The sequence below is a fragment of the Piliocolobus tephrosceles genome, chromosome 14 (assembly GCF_002776525.5).
Source record: "Piliocolobus tephrosceles isolate RC106 chromosome 14, ASM277652v3, whole genome shotgun sequence".
Lineage (NCBI taxonomy): Eukaryota > Metazoa > Chordata > Mammalia > Primates > Cercopithecidae > Piliocolobus > Piliocolobus tephrosceles.
The window spans coordinates 103,023,227-103,040,153 of record NC_045447.1 but is presented as its reverse complement, the minus strand read 5'-3'; the positions used below and the strand labels follow the sequence as shown (position 1 = coordinate 103,040,153).

At 40.0% G+C, this 16,927-nt stretch overlaps 1 protein-coding gene and 1 long non-coding RNA gene across 2 annotated transcripts in view; one reads left to right on the top strand and one right to left on the bottom strand.

Moving 5' to 3' along the window:
- Positions 1-752: 752 nt before the first annotated feature.
- CKS2 (CDC28 protein kinase regulatory subunit 2) lies at positions 753-6,227 on the bottom strand. The gene is made up of 3 exons (XM_023194567.3): positions 6,051-6,227; positions 2,144-2,271; positions 753-1,072 (listed from the first exon to the last, which is right to left on the bottom strand). The coding sequence occupies exons 1-3, from the start codon at positions 6,107-6,109 to the stop codon at positions 1,020-1,022; spliced, it is 240 nt and encodes a 79-aa protein (XP_023050335.1). The 5' UTR covers positions 6,110-6,227; the 3' UTR covers positions 753-1,019.
- Positions 6,228-6,593: 366 nt separating this feature from the next.
- Positions 6,594-16,927, top strand: part of LOC111527965 — a 92,256-nt gene continuing 81,922 nt past the window's right edge. The window contains exons 1-2 of the long non-coding RNA XR_002726826.2: positions 6,594-6,701; positions 8,508-8,609. This is a non-coding gene — a long non-coding RNA (uncharacterized LOC111527965). The remainder of the gene's footprint in view (positions 6,702-8,507; positions 8,610-16,927) is intronic.

Below are 16,927 nucleotides of genomic sequence, written 5' to 3'. Positions count from 1 at the left end.
TTTTTTTTCAGATTTCTGTTCACTACACAGCCTCTAGCAGAAGTGAAACTTAGGGTCTGGGCCAGCAGGAATTTATGCTGGAAGTTGAGGGGTAGCTGTCACCTTTCTTTCAGCACTATTGGGTCTACCCGAAAGTGTAATGAAGTTTAATTTTGTCATTTCTGTTGGTTACCCGGGACACATCCTGTGGTGGTGGCAGTGAGGTGGGGGAAGTAGATTCTAGGTTGCTGCTAATCACAACCTTCAAAATTCATTGCGCTCATGTGTAAAGACACCCTTTCTTAATCAAGGGACCTGATGTATGCTGGCTGCTTATTTGTTTCTATAACATAGCAATTAATTAAACAGCCTATATCTGCATCTAACTCTGAAAACACTTTCTTAGAAGGTAAAAAGGCAAAGGTGTTTTACACAGTGTTTTTGAACCTTTAAAAATGCGGTGTTACTTTATAGGAAACATTATCCCTACCTTGGAAATGTAGACGAGGATAAAAAAGTTAAGAGGTTTCTCCCAAGACCACTAGTGGCCTAGGAATTCAAGAGGTAAAATCTACTTTGGCTTTAAACATATCCCAAGTTCTTAATTTCTTCATTAAGTGAATTAAATGGTATCCAGATCATACCACGCTGTTTTAAACTCATTTAACATGATCTTTAAGATAAGTTAACTTCCTCAGAGCTAAAACTGTAACACTGAAATCAATTTCAATAGTCACAAATTAAGAAAATATACCTCAAAAACTTGAAAGTGATAAATGCAACATACAAACTTTATTGAACAAAAGTAACAGGTAAAGTCAAACAGGTACTTAAGAGAAAAACTGACTGGAAGAACTTTTAAACATCTTACAGTAACCTACTTGCAGTTGCATTTAACTGAGCTTTGTTGCTGTGAAGAATACAGCTCATGCACAGGTATGGATGAAAGATTTGTACATTTCTCAAGTATTCACTGAATACTACCTTATATACACATATACATTAAATTTGAAAAAGATGTGATGATCCCCAGATAAACTTCATTTTTGTTGATCTTTTGGAAGAGGTCGTCTAAAGAGAAGAATATGTGGTTCTGTGGAAAGAAAATGTTTTGAATCATTTTAATATGGTTTTCATATACTCATCAGAAATTCAAAAGCATTCTCAACTAAGCCAGAATAAAATAAACTGAGTCCACTATTAACTGGTTTGACGTATCAAAAATGAATTTTACTTCAAAGTTACTGTACAGTAAATAGATAAAAAGTAAAAAGATTACCACTTTATAGGGAAAAACACCTCTTTCAAATCACCTATAGGATCTCATACTAATGCTCATCCCCACAGATTCTGTTTCAATAGGTGGGGCACAGAAATCTACACTTAAGTTATTCAGTCGCTTTTGTATTATCTGGACTGAATTCTAACAGGATTACGTATCTCAATCCCAAGAAAGCGATGAGTTCTTTCAGAGTTTTCAATGCAATGTTTTTCTTTAACAGCAGAGTAGAAAGCACAATAGTTTTAGTTCCACCTACTTCAACTTCAATAGTATGTCTTCAAATTTTGTTCAAAACATTATAAATGCTGTAAGTTAGATTTACTGATAACCCAAAAATAGAATTTAACCCACATTGTTTTACTTTAGAAAACTCACAAAGTTTAAGTAGAGTTTACTATTTAATATCTGAACAACTTTTTGTTAATACCACATAATAGCGTAAGATACCCATAAGCACATTTGAGTTCATATGCTATTACCTCATTTAAACTTCATGTGGTAGATATCCTTTAAGAGGGCGGAAGAGCGAATCACTTTAAATTAAATCAATTTCCACACACAGAAAAGAACACTTGTCTTAGGATATATTTATGGTAAAATGCTTTGGGATACTGTTAACGATACAGATTTTAAAATATCTTTTTTTAGTTCTTACATTATTTTCCAAGTAGAATAATGTGTTACTTTCACTCCTGTGGTATTTTATTTTACCATAAAATTGGATCTCTCTCCAGGGTCAAGAAATAAGTCATTTAAAAAAACTAACTTATCAGAAGAGTTACTTTGATATCAATTGATGTCAATGATATTTTTAAAATTTTGACAACCATAACCACCAGTATTTCAACAATTACTGCTCTACTATAATATAGCAAAGCTTACCTGGCTCATGAATCATGTAATGAACCCAGCCTAGACTCTGTTGGACACCAAGTCTCCTCCACTCCTCTTCAGACATCAGATGAGTTTTAGGTACTTGTTTGGAAAGTTCTCTGGGTAACATAACATGCCTGTTAAAAGATACAGCCAAGTATTAGTCCAGTGCCTTTTCTACAACTGTTGCTTTATACATGTACCTTTAGTAACTCTGTTGCTTTAACATTGAGAATTACACTCTACTACCTTTAATTCTGATGTGATGGCCTATGTTCAAATTAGGGAGCTAAGAGTGCGCAATCCAAAAGCAGAAGGCATTTTCCTTAGGATTCATCTTTTTCTCTTACCAGAGAATGCTTACCAGTTGCCTTAATCTTCTTCAGGAATAGAACCCCAAAATAGAAGTTGAGCGTATGGTTAACCAGCTTCCAAATCATAAGCCAACAAGATAAAAGAAAATGTGTAACTTATTATGAAAAGTTTGCTCAAAGGGAAAGAACATGCTGAACTCTTATTTTTCTCCTTCTTGTTGAATGTACATTAATACGATCAAGGAGCCAGAGCAGGAGTCTAGGACCACAGAAGCAACAGTAAATTGAGAACGGTAAAGCAACAAGAGGTAAGGACCCAGCCTACTCCCTGACTGGAGAGCTGTTATCCGTGTCCCAGATTATTAGACTTTTATGTAAGGAAAAAGTGTAAGTTACAGTTAATTTGGGTTTCCTCTTCCCAACACTAGCTTTGTAGTAACTACCAGTCCTTGTATGCTCCAGAAGTTGCTTTATACTTCAAGTACTGTCTTCAGAATTAAAAACAGAAAACCACTAAGTGCACATACACATTGTGTGCAACCTCACAGTTTTCCAATTAACTTACTGACCTATATCCAAAACTTACATTGTTCAGTTTCTTAGGCAAGCATGGAATAACCTTCAAAGTTAAACTGTACGAGTTCTCAAAAACAAATCTGTATCATTAAGAGTATCCCAAAGCATTCTGTCAAAGATTTGCCAGATAAATCTCCTTCCCCAAATTGAGTAAGAATTTTTACTCAATTACCATAAAAAGGATTTTATAAAAGTCACAATTCTCAGCCCCATATTTACCATCTCCAGTAGCAGCAACAGTTTTATACTGAACCATCCATAACCACCAACCCAAATTTTTAACCAGTGTAAGATATGTCTGTGAGTCAGTTGGATGGGAATGAATGAGGTGCAATCTTGTCACTTTCTGAGACGCAGTAAACTGAACCCCTAACCCATTATAAGCACCCAGCTGTCATCAACTTAAATTTTAGTCTGGTTGGTTAAGTACCAATTTACTTGCAGGGCAAAGTGAGCCTCAGAAAAATTCTATTATGTTGCTAGATTGCCTTAAGGCCACCAAGTCATGGCTTACTACCATAATTTGCAGAGTTTTCACCAATTCCAGTGAACTATATGGTGTTCTTTGTAATTCTTACCAGTTATCACGCACATTCTTTAAATGCTGCTTTAACATCTAACTTTTAAGCCTCTACAAATAACCTGTTATCTTATTTCTATCTTCTGTATTGTTGATTATTCTCAAAGAGAAATGTAGTGCTTTTGTACCTTTTGTCTTTCAAATTTAGAGTACATAAATCTACCAACAAGTTATTTAGATAGAAGTTACCACCCTTCTCCATAAACACGGAAACAGGCTCTCCTCCATCAGGGTTTCTTTATAAAGGAAAACTGTTTAAGTAGCATCAAGCCCATATGAGGAGTCTACCTATATTTTGCCACACAGAGTTTTCAAACTACACGTCAGGAAAATTTTTCCAAAATCTAACGTTTATTTCAGTTGAAGAGCAAAATAGTGCAAGTATTACTAATTTGTAAACCTGCCCAGAGAAATTACCAGTTTTTCTCCTGTGAAAACAGACTTCCATGATGTAGGGGTGGGGGCACCCACTGTTATGCCCTTAGAAACATTAAGACCTTCACGTAAAAGGACTAGGAAATTAAGTTTGCAATTAAGAAAAATCAAAGAAAGATACAGATAACTGCACACTGGGAAAAATAAATACTACCCTTTGAAGTTTACATTGCATGCTGCACCATTACCTATTAATACAAACCACCCTAGACTCATGCCTTAGCAGTATATTATCACTAGTTTCCCCTTTAAAATTATCTGTGGAAATTACTATCCTGTTTCATAAAGGTTAATACCAGCCTTGGCCAATTAATGCCAGCTCTAATTTTTATTGGATTAAAATAAATCACTTCAGATATGTAAACTTTCATTACCACACACAAATCATTTGAGTGTATTAAAACTAAAAAATGGACCTACTGCCATCCGAAAGAAGTCTGAGAAATAGCTTCACTTACTTTCAATATTATGCCCTAAAATAAACTTGTACCAACTCTTAAATCCTTATCCTAAACACTTGGCACCAGATGTATTTCAGAATAATTCTCCAGGTTTTAGTAAGGTTATTACGGTTTACATTGTATTCATTATCGGATATCCTCAATATGGCTCTTGATTAGCGTCACATAATTGAACACTGTGCCAGCATATTACACGATTAGAACTGTATAGTTATTACTATAAAGTTAAGACAATCTACTTGAAATTTACCTACAGCCAGAAAAACATGGTATTTTTCTAGCTAGGAATACAAAAGGGTGCAATTATTACTACCCATAGAAATCTTCAGTATTCCTTATGTGAAAACAGACTTCCATGCTACTAGGGAGGGGGAGAAAAAGAGAAACCACCCACTGTTTTGTTCTTTCTTCCTTAAATAGCATTCGTAGAAATCTAACCTACAAGGGCAGCAGACAGAAAACAAGGTCACAATTTGGCCAACGATGGCATGGGCTTTATCTCCCCTAAATCTTGGTAGTATCCCAGAACGTAGCGTTCTAGTCACTACCTAGTAAGAAAAAGGGGTTAACTGGTCTCTGAAGCCACGCCCTAAATGAAGTGTCCCGCACACAAGAAGGACAACAAATTTTAAATGTCCCTACCCGCTTTCCCCCAGTCTAGTTTAATTGGGGGACAGGGACATTTAAAATTTGTCTAATTGTACTGATCGGTTACAGTCACTACGTTCTGGTACATCGCTTCAGGACTCAAACGCAAAAGTTCCTCGAAGCCCAAAATTTGGCCAGTGTAGACTAGCACAAAATAATGCCGAAAGTCCACTCAAGTTCTTAAACGGCCTTAAAATGAAACTCCTTTAATAATGCCCTCAATTGTATGACTGCGGCTAATATATAATGGCCCAAATCACCATCCCCAGTAAACATTTTCGAATCCCCATCAAGCTCATTTTCGGGGGGTCGCCCCCAAAGCTTATTCTTATACCACTCACTTCAAAAACAAGAAAAAGAGAAGTGTGTTCCTCTCTGTTAACGGATGAAAATTACCTCTCTAAACCACAAACTAGTAAAAGTTGCATCACCTCGTCAGAAACAGGGAAAGTGTGTGACACGGTGCGAACGGAAAAGGACGGCACCAAACGGGTTTTCCTGGACTGGTTCAAAGAACTGGAACTGAGACCAGTTACTGAACGGCCTCATTACTTCTGCCACGGCCGAGAAAAAGTGACCGGATGGTGACTCCGCGTGGCCGAGGACCCCGGGATCCCCAAGTTGCGCCGGTTCCTACCCGGGCACCAAACGCGGCCCCGTGGCCACTCTTCCCTCACCCTCCGCGCACACCGAACAAAGGCCCAATCGGCCGGGCGCGCCAGGCACCCAACGATGGCCGACTACGCTGGGCACCAGGTGGCCGCGACCCCAAACCCCGGCCCTCGCCCTCGGGCTCCGCCCCCCAGACCCTGGGCCCCACCCGACCCTGTTACGCCTTGGTGGCCCCGCCCGCGGGGGCCCCAGCTGAGAGAGCCGACTTGGGGTCCGAGAAAGCCGCCCACCGGTACTCGTAGTGTTCGTCGAAGTACTTGTCGGAGTAGTAGATCTGCTTGTGGGCCATCCTGCTGGCGCGCTGCCGAAAATGAAACGAGAGAGCGCGAAAAGCGGGAGCAGCAGTCAACACGTCCACGTCCGAGCAAAACAACGACTAGCCAGAGACTAACGACCGCAGTCTCAACGATCCCGATTTGAATCCGACAGCCCGCCGCCGATTGGACAGCAGCGCCGACCAATCGCCTTCTGCGGAAGTCGGCCGGCTGCCAGCCTATCGTCGCCCCCGCCTCACGAAGTCCGCTTCCCTGGTCAGCCAATCAGAGATCTGTTGCGAGGTTGCCCGCGGGAAGAAGTGGAGAATAGGTACGGCACGGGGGCGGGAGCGCCCTTGACGGGCAGGGGCGTGGCCAGAGGAGGGCGGAGTCTGGACGTTAAGCGTCGCAGAGCGCGTGCGCAGGAACGTGGAACGTTCCAGGACGAGGAACCGTTTGGGCGGAGGACCTGAGGGTGGAGCGAGGTATCACGGGGTTTGTGGATGACGTATCGGTCGAGGCCGGAAGCGTGGGCCACAGGGCTTTGAGCGGAAGCTGTCGATCTTGCGCGGTGATGGCGGCCCTCATGACGCCTTGTATCCCCTCAGGCTCGAGCCAGGAACCTAGGTCCGCTTTGAGAAATAGTAAAAGGCAGAAAGGCTCCGCGTTATGAGAGGGAAGGGGGGCTGCGCGGTCGGCTGGGTGGGAGGAGCGCCGGGCGGCCGCGTCGTGGCTGTGTCCGGGGCTGCCTTGCGCAGCCGACCGGTCCGCAGCCTCGTGCACTTACTGAGTTTGCGGCCTGGCCGGTGAGGGGCTTTTAGTGTCCCCCAGACGACTGTGTGGAGAATGGAGCCCGGGGAGCCACGCATAGAGAGAGGGCGGGAGCCGGCTTGGTGGCGGCGCAGTCACTCCGGAGGCCCACGTGGAGTTTCGCTTAAGCCCAGAAATTCCAGACAGCCCTGAGCAAGAGCTAGACCCCGTCTCTAAAAAGAAAGAAAAAAGAAATGGGCCAGAGACCCAGGATTTTTTTTGTAGCCTAACCTAATGTTCAAAACCAGAGCAGACCCAAGCCACGGAAAGCTTGAGGGATTAAAATAACATTCTGCAGCGACGGAGAATACCAATGCTAATTCCTGGATAAGGGGATTTAAAATGATGTTAAACTACTTCTGGTCTTTTAATACTGACCCTAGTTTAAAAGCATTTGTTCATATAAAAAAGTTACTGGAAGAAACTTATAGATGTAAGTGGTGGTTATTTTTATGCGACAGAATTAGAAGTAATCTTTTTGGTATTTCTTCACGTTTTCCACCATAAGCACGTGCCATTTTTATATTAATTTCTTTTTATGCGGAATGCTCCAGCGCAATACAGGCTAGTGGGCTCAGGGTGGCTGTGACTAAGTGACATAGACAGGGTGACTTAGACAAAGTCTCCAGACTAGAGGCTGGAAGTGAGAGGTCCGGGCACCCTTTTCCACGCTGCAGACCGCGGACTTCTCCAGGGTTCTGAACAAGTGAGGAGACAGGCCCTCTAAGGACATTTATGTTCTCCATGGTGAGGGCCCCATCCTCATGACGGTCTAATCTGGATTACCTCCCAAAGGCCCCACCTCCTGACTTCCTAATACAATGACTTGGAGGAAGAGGGTGTTTGGAATTCCTTTTTTTTTTTTTTCCTGGAGACAGAGTCTCACTCTGTTGCTCAAGCTGGAGTGCAGTGGTGTGATCTGGGCTCACTGCAACCTCCCCCTCCCAGGTTCAAGCCATTCTGCCTCCACCTCCAGAGCAGCTGGGATTACAGGCCACGGCCACCACGCCCAGCTAGTTTTTGTATTTTTAGTAGAAATGAGTTTTCACCATTTTGGCCAGGCTGGTCTTGAACTCCTAACCTCGTTATCTGACCACCTTGGCATCCCAAAGTGCTGGGATTGTCAGAGGCAAGTGAACCAGAGCAACTCCATCTTAAACAGGAGCTGGGTAAGATAAGGCTAAAACTTACTGGGCTGCATTCCCAGACAGTTAAGGCATTCTAAGTTACATGATGAAATGGGAGGTCAGCACAAAATACAGGTCATAAAGACCTTGCTGATAAAACAGGTTGCAGTAAAGAAGCGGGCTAAAACGCACCAAAACCAAAATGGCGAGGAGAGTGACCTCTGGTCCTCCTCGCTGCTACACTCCCACCAGCGCCATGACAGTTTACAAATGCTATGGCAACGTCAGGAGGTTACCCTATATGGTCCAAAAAGGGGAGGCAAGAATAATCCACTCCTTGTTTAGCTTATCATAAAAAAAAACTCTAAAAATGGGCAACCAGCAGTCCTTGGCTGTTCTGTCTGTGGAGTAGCCATCCTTTTATTCTTTTACTTTCTTAATAAACTTAACTTTCAGTTTGCACTGCGGACTCACCCTGAATTCTTTCTTGCACCAGATCCAAGAATTCTCTCTTGGGATCTAGATTGGACCCCTTTCCTGTAACAGAATTACAGGAGTGAGCCACAGCACCTGGCCTGGAATTTCCACGCACGATTTGGTGAGTAGGAGCAGACACAAACATTCGTTCACACGTGATGGAATCCTTCAGGTCTCAGATAAAGGATTTCATTTTCTGAAAGGCCTTCCTTAATTACCTTCTCTAGAGAAAGTTCCTCAATTTCCCCATTATGCTCTTGCCACCGACTCCAGTTGGCTTCCCTCCCGCTGTTGCAATTGTATGTTTGCTTAGGAGGTGTTTGTCTCCCTATCTGCAATATAAAATACTCGCTGTTAGTGAGCTAAGATTGAGCCACTACACTCCAGCCTGGGCGACAAAGCAAGGCTCAGTCTCAAAACAAAACAAAACTCTCTGTGAAGCTAGTGTAGAGTCCATGTCTGTTTTGTTCACCATGCAGTGCTTAGCACATAGTAGAATCCCTTGCACATAAGCACACAACAAGAAGTAAATTTTAGGCACAGTATAATAACATAAGAGTAATTAGATATAATAATTACTATGATGACAAAAATGTGAATAAACTGTTAAGGAAAATGGACAAGGAAATTATTTTCTGGCAGAACCTGGAGGGAAATAAAACTTCCTAGGAGATATATTTTTAAGTAAATGTACAGATGCTCCTTAATTTACAATGGGATTACATCCTGACAAGTCAAAAAAAATTGTAAGTTGGACCATTGTAAGTCAAGGACCATCTGCATTGTGAAAATTTCAAACACATGGTATAATATAATCAGCTCCCACGTATAGGTTGTGCATCCTTAATCTGAAAATCCGAAATGCTCCAAAAGTCCAAAACGTTGAACAACACTGACACGAGCTCAAAGGATATGCTCACTGGAGCACTTCAGATTTCAGATTTTCCAATTAGAGATACTGAACTGGTAAATAAAATGCCAATATTCCAAATTCCAAAAAACCCTGAAACACTTCTGGTCCCAAGTGCTTTGGGTAAGGGATACTCGACTTGTTCCAGTCATTTAGCTTAAGCAATTTCCATTTGCCAATCATGTTTCATCTGTTCCCCTTTAACTTTTTTTTCCTAGAATGTTACTGAAGAGATCTCAGATATGTCAGTTCACTCCTGAATAAAACTTTTCAGTGTATCTCTGTGTTTATGGTGTGCATCTCAGGAAAATTTTTAAAAAAATATTTAACCACGTCATTATTACACTTAGAGGTCCTTAACACTCTTTGATAGCTGTTTTAGACTCACATTCGCCTGACTGCCCCACCAAAGCTTTTTACAGTTAGTTTGTTTAACTCTGCTTTCAAACTTGGGCCTACATCTTTCATTTTGTTATTGTCTCTCTCTTTTTTTTTTTTGAGATGGGGTTTCACTCTTGTTGCCCAGGCTGGAGTGCAATGGCATGATCTCTGCTCACTGCAGTCTCCGCCTCCTGGGTTCAAGCAATTCTCCTGCCTCAGCCTCCTGAGTAGCTGGGATTACAGGTGCCCACCACCACATCCAGCTAATTTTGTATTTTTAGCAGAGGCGGGGTTTCTCTGTGTTGGTCAGGCTGGTCTCGAACTCCCAACCTCAGATGATCTGGGCACCTCAACCTCCCAAAGTGCTGGCATTACAGGCGTGAGCCACCGCACCCAGCCACATTTTGTTATTGTCCCTTTTAGTGTTCTTTAAACAACCCCCCGACCTCTGCCTACATAGACACCCTCCCCAAACACACCCCTGCCACCTTTTTTAGCATCAGTTCATCAAACCAGGTCATTTTTGCCTGTGGAACATTCCACATTCTGGATCTGTGTAATTGTTTCCTTGTGGTGCAGTTTCCCTGGTTTTTCTATTTCTTGTGTTTGTTACAATCTGGCATTTAGATCTAGGTTAAAACAAAACAAAACAATTTACCAAAAATCTCTAGTAAGTGACAGACTCATATTTGAGCCCAAGCAGTCTGACTCCAGAGTTAGGCCTCTTACCCACTATTCTGTTCTGTCTCTTAGAGTTCCACAGGTAGAAAACCAGGAGGGCCAAGCACTTTTCCAGTAGAAGGATTGGCAGTTGTGAAGGCGTGAGGAAGTGTGGTACATACAGAAAATGCAGAACAGGTTTGGCTTAGAGTGTAAAAGTCATGGAAAGGAAAGTTGTGGGAAGTGAATGTAGGAGGATGAATGTGGTAGACAGGAAAACGGCCCTCAAAGATGTCTGTCTTAGTCAATTTTCTGTTGGTATAAAGGACTACCACAGCCTGGGTAATTTACAAAGAAAAGAAGTTTATTTCTTACCATTTTGGAGGCTGGGAAGTCAAAGGTAGAGGGGCCACATCTGGTGAAGGCCTTCTGCCATATCATAACATGGTGGAGGGCATCCCATGGAGGGAGGGCAAGGGCCAGCCTGCTCAGGTGTCTCTTCCTCTTCTTATAAAGCCACAGTCCCATCATGGGAGCCCCACCCTGATGACTTTAATCTTAATTACCTCCCAAAGGCCCCACCTCATAAACATATGAATTTGGGGATTACGTTTCCAACACGTGAAATTTGGGGGACACATTCAAACCACAGCAATGTGCAATTACACAACAAAATTTGGGGGACACATTCAAACCACAGCAATGTGCAATTACACAACAAAAGAGGCTTTACAAATGTGATGAAATTAAGGATTTTAAGATAGGGAGATTATCCTGGATTATCAGAGTGGTCAAATATTATCACAAGGGACCTTAGAGGAGGGAGACAGGAGGGTCTGTGAAGGAGCTGGGATGAAAACAGAAGTCAGAGTAATGTGACCACGAGGCAAATGCAGCAGGTGGCTTTTTGAAGCTGGAAAAAAGAAAGAAATAGATTTCTTCCCTAGAGTCTCCAGAGGGAACTCAGTCCTGCTGACATAATTTTAGCTTGGTCTTACCTATTTTGGATGTTTGACCTCTGTACCTATGAACTACATGTGACTAATAGATTAGAAACAATATGCCAGTGTGATGATCACTGCAGCTTTGTAATTGTAGATGCCCTTTCTCATTTTAAGAATTCTTTTGTTCCTAGCTTGCTGATTTTTCATCATAAATAGATACTGTATTTCATCAAATGCTTTAAAGCCTTTTAGTTTTGTAGTTAGTTAAAAGTTATTTTACAACTATGAATATAAGTAGTAAATATAAAAGAGCTGAAAAGATTTTAGTAGCTGAAGTCTTAAGGAAAAGTCACATGGAAATGTTATTGAAAACTAAATAGTTGAAATAAAAAATTTAATAACTAAACTGAATGCACAGTGGATACAAATGAAGAGCTAATTATTGAACTAGAAGATTATGTTGAATTCCAGCCCCAGAAAGGATTAGGAAGGAATAAAGAGATGGAAAATATGAAGTAAAAAGACATGGAGGCTAGAAGTAGAGGTGACAACTGTCATTAAAGAAGAGTCCCAAAGGGAGAGAAAAAATAAACAGAACGGAGGAAATACTGGTACAAATAATGGCTGTGAATTCCCTAGTTTTAAAGAAAGATAAAATACTTTAGATTGGAAGGGCTTATAGAGTTCTGAACAGTATAGATAAAAAAATATATAACCACAGAAAGATTATTGTGCAATTTAAGAAGATCAAAGACAAAGGAAAATTCGAAAAGCTTTCAGGGAGAAATTGCACATCACCAACAAGGCAGCACGAATAGATTGACAATGGCAATCTCAAAAGCCTCACTGCCTCCAAGAAGAAAATGGGTTACTGTTGAGAATGTATTGGATAAAAGAATAAAAATAAATTCACTACAACAATGCAAAATATATTAAAAATAAAGCAAAGTTTTACTGTTGTCTAAAAAAGCATAGATGTAAATAATGTTTATTGTTACCAATTCAGAAACGAATGTGGCTAGTAGAGAGAGGCTAAGAGGGAACTTGGTGCATGCTAAGGCTTTGCAGTCTGCTGATACCTTTGCAGCTGCTGATAAATTTAGGAAGTTGAAAGAGATTAGGAGTCCATTACCAGAACCATTCACTACAGTAGCTTTTTTTCTGTTACCATCTGCAATAGCAAAATTAGATGCTTCAAGTACTGCATGCCTCCTTGGGGTAAACTGAAATTATTGTAGCAAATACTTCCTGTCCTAATATGCATGCTCCTTTGCAAAGCAACTTGACTACTCTTTCCATAAATAGGGGAAGTCTATTTCTTCACCCTTAGTCTCGTCTTATGACTTGCTTTGGCCAGTGGAATGTGGCTGAAGTGATGTTATACCACTTCTGAGACTAGTCCTTAAGAGGCATGTCAGTTTCTACCTTCCCTGTCTTGAAAGGCTGCCTGTGAATGTGATCATCAGCAAGACACGTAGAAGAGAACCAAGTTGCTTGACCATCAGTAGCACCAGCTGCTAAACATGTGCCTACTGTAAGAATTAGAGAAAGAGGAGAGAAACACGAAGGGTGGCTTGACACTCAATAGGTTTACTTCAAACCTGGGAGAGACTTTTGACCAAATTAGGTCAGAAGCCGCACTCTCTTACAGACTATGAGTTTTTAAGGATTCAGGGTGGGAGAGTTTATCAGAGGCTTAGACTGCTTCTGTGTCTCTTCGTTGTGCTTATCTGGGAGGGAGAGTTGTGTGTCTGTTCCCATACATATTTCTGCAGCTGCAGGCATATCCCCCCCCAGTGTCTACTTTTAGTTTCCCTATCTTATTGTACCTGAAGGGAAAGGAATGTGCTTATTAAGGCCCACTGTTTTACTGGTGCCCATCATATGAGGGTGAAGTTTGGCAGTTACCCAAGAGACTTTCTCCCCACCTCCCTCTGTGCACAAGCTGTCTTATCTGTGTTTTACTGCCTGTTCTTTCTGGCTGCTTGTAGTTAGAAGAGAAGTGATTTCCTTGAAATGCATGAGGCTAGAAAGGGAGTTGGAAATTAAAGGGGCAGTCTTTATCCCGTATGACGGTGCTCCTGCTCTGTCATTCCAGACCCTATAGTTATAAAAGGACAAGGGGTGATGTGTTCTTTCTGGCTACTTCCTGCTGATGGTGTGGGCAGAGAGTTTTTTGGTCTTGGATTGACTGCAGAAGCAACACCGTCTGTAGATGTTTTTGGGTAGTTGTCTGCAAAGTGGCCATGATTCTGTGGGTTAAAATTTTTTGAAAAAAGTTAATTAGGCAGGGTGAAAACAGTCCTAGCCTTTTCAGCAGAGTTTTTTTTGTAAGGCCCAATTGGTTGAGACAGAAGTAACATTTCTTTCCTAATGACAGGCAGAGGTGCATGTTTGGAAAGACCCATGTGTTATTTTCTGTTAGTAACTGTTATTCCTGCTATGAGGATAATAATTAAGCAAAATGCTACAGTAATTGAGATTCTCTGTCTGATATTCCACCCTGAGGGTGCTACAGTATATAGTCCTACTGCAAATAGTAGAGGGAGTAAAGCAATTCCTTCAAGGGTGGCATAGTAGTATAATTTCCATTAAAAAAGTTTTAATATTTGGCTTAAAAGGAGAGGTAGAAATGACAAGAAGTATTTGGGGAGGTAAGGATGAGACTAAGATGAGTAATTTTCACTTAGTTACTTACGTTTTATGATTTTCGGCTTAAGATTTCATTTTTTTACATTGATAGGACGTTTTCCAGGGGTGTTAGAGGTTGCTGTCTCAGCTCTTTAGGCTTTGACTTAACTGCGATGTATCCAAGAGTTGATTTCTGTAACAGATATAATTTAAACTCTAGGGAATAATAAAAATCGAAAAACATTAGGGAAGACTAGAATTTAACAAGTGTGCTGTAGTTTTCTAAACATAATTTTCACTCTTCAGTTTCCCATTTTTATTAAAAGACAAATCATGGTAGGACTGGTTTGCTTTATTATACTTGGCTTTATTATTTGTATACAGTGCATCAAGAATAATTATTTGCTACATAGGCCTTTTAAATGGGTTTTGATGGAACTTTATTTTATAAAAGGAATTTGAGATAAGACTTGTTAAACCCAAGCCCAGCCATGGATTTGTACCATTAAATACCTGTAAGTTGGGTGAATTCCTCTCCTCTTGAGGTTTTAAGATAACTTGGGGTTCCTGGCCTGTCGGAAAGTTACAGTCTTTACTTACCACAGATCACAAACCCTGTACAGCGACTGTGTACACAAAATATGAGGCCAGTTTCCAAGGGATTTCTTGGCTTCATAAGTCAAGTTTGATTCCTTAAAGGAAAGTGCACCATTCCAGTCAAAGCCTTGGTAAAATAACCAGGTTTTCCAATTGTGTTCTGTTACAAAAGAAAATGCACTGATACAAACAACTATATTGTTGTAATTTAAGAATACTTATAACCAGTTTTCAAATTCTAGAGGAACTAGGCAGAGAAACGCTTCACATTCAATTTACAGGCGTATACTTGGTTGTTAAAGGCGGCAGCTAGCTTAAGACAAGTTTTCTTGACTCTGAAAAATAAGATAAAGGTTAGCAGTGTTCTAAACAAAAGATAAAAATTTGTTTTTGTTTTCTATTAGTTTAGTCCATTTTATTAACCTTTGTTTTGCTTGATATTTATAAACATTTTAGCTTTTCATGAGTTCTCTGCGTTTTGTTGTTGTTGTTGTGAATAACTTGCATTTGAGAGCACTTGTTAAAGTTCCCCAGCTTCAATATAAACCATGTTTTGAAGAGAATTAAAACAAAATAACAGCTATCTATATATAACAAGATGTCCAGTTTGGATACAGTTAGAAATGCAATTGACAACGAAATGTGGTCATTTTTGTGATTTACAATAACCCAACATAACAACTTTAATTATGATTAATAGTACATATTTAGACAGGAGAACCTTAGACACTGTATACAGTTTTGGAACATATGTTAGTATTATTCCCTAAAATATAACCTATCAGACATATATTTTGGCGATCTTATGTTGCTAAATAATCCTGTTTACTTCTTTTTCGGATGGTTCGGGGGTCCTGCACAGCACCCAAAAGCTAGGGGTTGGGAAAGACAACCTTGAGACTAAAGTTTGATTTTGGGAAGGCTGTTAAATATGTTTAAAATTTAAAACGCTTGATATTATGAAATAGAATTTTAGATTACCATAAGTTGTTTTTTGTTCGTTTGTTTTGTTTTGTTTTGCCAAAATGATGAGTTAACAATCTGGAAAAGCAAAACCCATTTTTTAGCCTTTTCTATTACATGAAAATTCTGTTTAAGAGAGAAAGTTGAATTTTACCCTTGCATTGGTTTGTTTGTAATGTTAACCCTAATTGTAATAAAGCCTTATGGATAATTTTATTTAATTTTAACCAATTTGACTATGAAGTGAGATTTTTACATACCCTTTATAACGCTTGACAAGTTTTGCTAAATAGTGGATGAGCATTTTAAGAAAATCTTGTGGTGCCTTTATTTTAGTGTTCAACTTACAGAAAAAAAACCATAAAATACCTTTTTGAGTTTAGTTAATATGTTTACACACAGAGTTTTCTTTGCAGGATTAATTTTTACAATGTTTTTAAAATTAAACTGTTTACTTTTATTTAATTTTATGACTGTTTTTATTCATAAGCAAAATGTACATTTTTATGTCTTATAATTTTTAAGTAAAAATACTTTTTACTGTTTTTATATACCTTGCATGCAAATCCATGTTCAGCAGTTTTAATTACATGTTGCAGTGGTAACTTTTAGCAATTTTTAACTTTAAAGTAAAACCTGTTTAAATTTTTTTTTTTTTTTTTTGTCACGTGAAACTAAAAGCACTGACTCATTTTATAATTTGGGGGAAGTAGCTCTCAAATGTAATGAATTTTTTCGCAATCCTAAATACTTGTGTAAAATTGGAAGGTGAATGCTTAGGTAGAAATAAGTAACTACTGAACTGGTGGGAGCAAAGTTCAGCTGGGCAATACTCTTTTTTTTTTTTTTTTGAGACGGAGTCTCGCTCTGTCGCCCAGGCTGGAGTGCAGTGGGTGATCTCGCCTCACTGCAACCTCCGCCTCCTGGGTTTAAGCAATTCCCTGTCTCAGCCTCCTGAGTAGCTGGGATTACAGGCGCCCGCCACCATGCCTGGTTAATTTTTGTACTTTTAGTAGAGACGGGGTTTCACCGTCTTGGCCAAGCTGGTCTTGAACTCCTGACCTCATGATCCACCCACCACCTGCCTCGTCCTCCCAAAGTGCTGGGATTACAGGCATGAGTCACCGTGACCGGCCATTGGGCAATACTCTTTATGATACTGACAAGTGAAGTGTTATTAGTTCCAAAAGTGCTTTCTTTATTTTTATAGTCACAGAGTAGTTTAAAGGCAAGGCTTACCCAGCTCCTGGCTCCCACATGAACATTATTTATTCAGTATGCCATATTTTATTTTTTATTTTATTTATTTATTTATTTATTTATTTATTTATTTATTTATTTATTTATTTATTT

Excerpts from the sequence above, each read along its gene's own strand:
- CKS2 (XM_023194567.3), bottom strand. The coding sequence starts at position 6,109 with ATGGCCCACAAGCAGATCTACTACTCCGACAAGTACTTCGACGAACAC. Across the intron at positions 2,272-6,050 it reads GACGAACACTACGAGTACCG|GCATGTTATGTTACCCAGAG; the intron begins GTGGGCGGCTTT and ends ATCTTTTAACAG. Across the intron at positions 1,073-2,143 it reads TTACATGATTCATGAGCCAG|AACCACATATTCTTCTCTTT; the intron begins GTAAGCTTTGCT and ends TTCTTTCCACAG.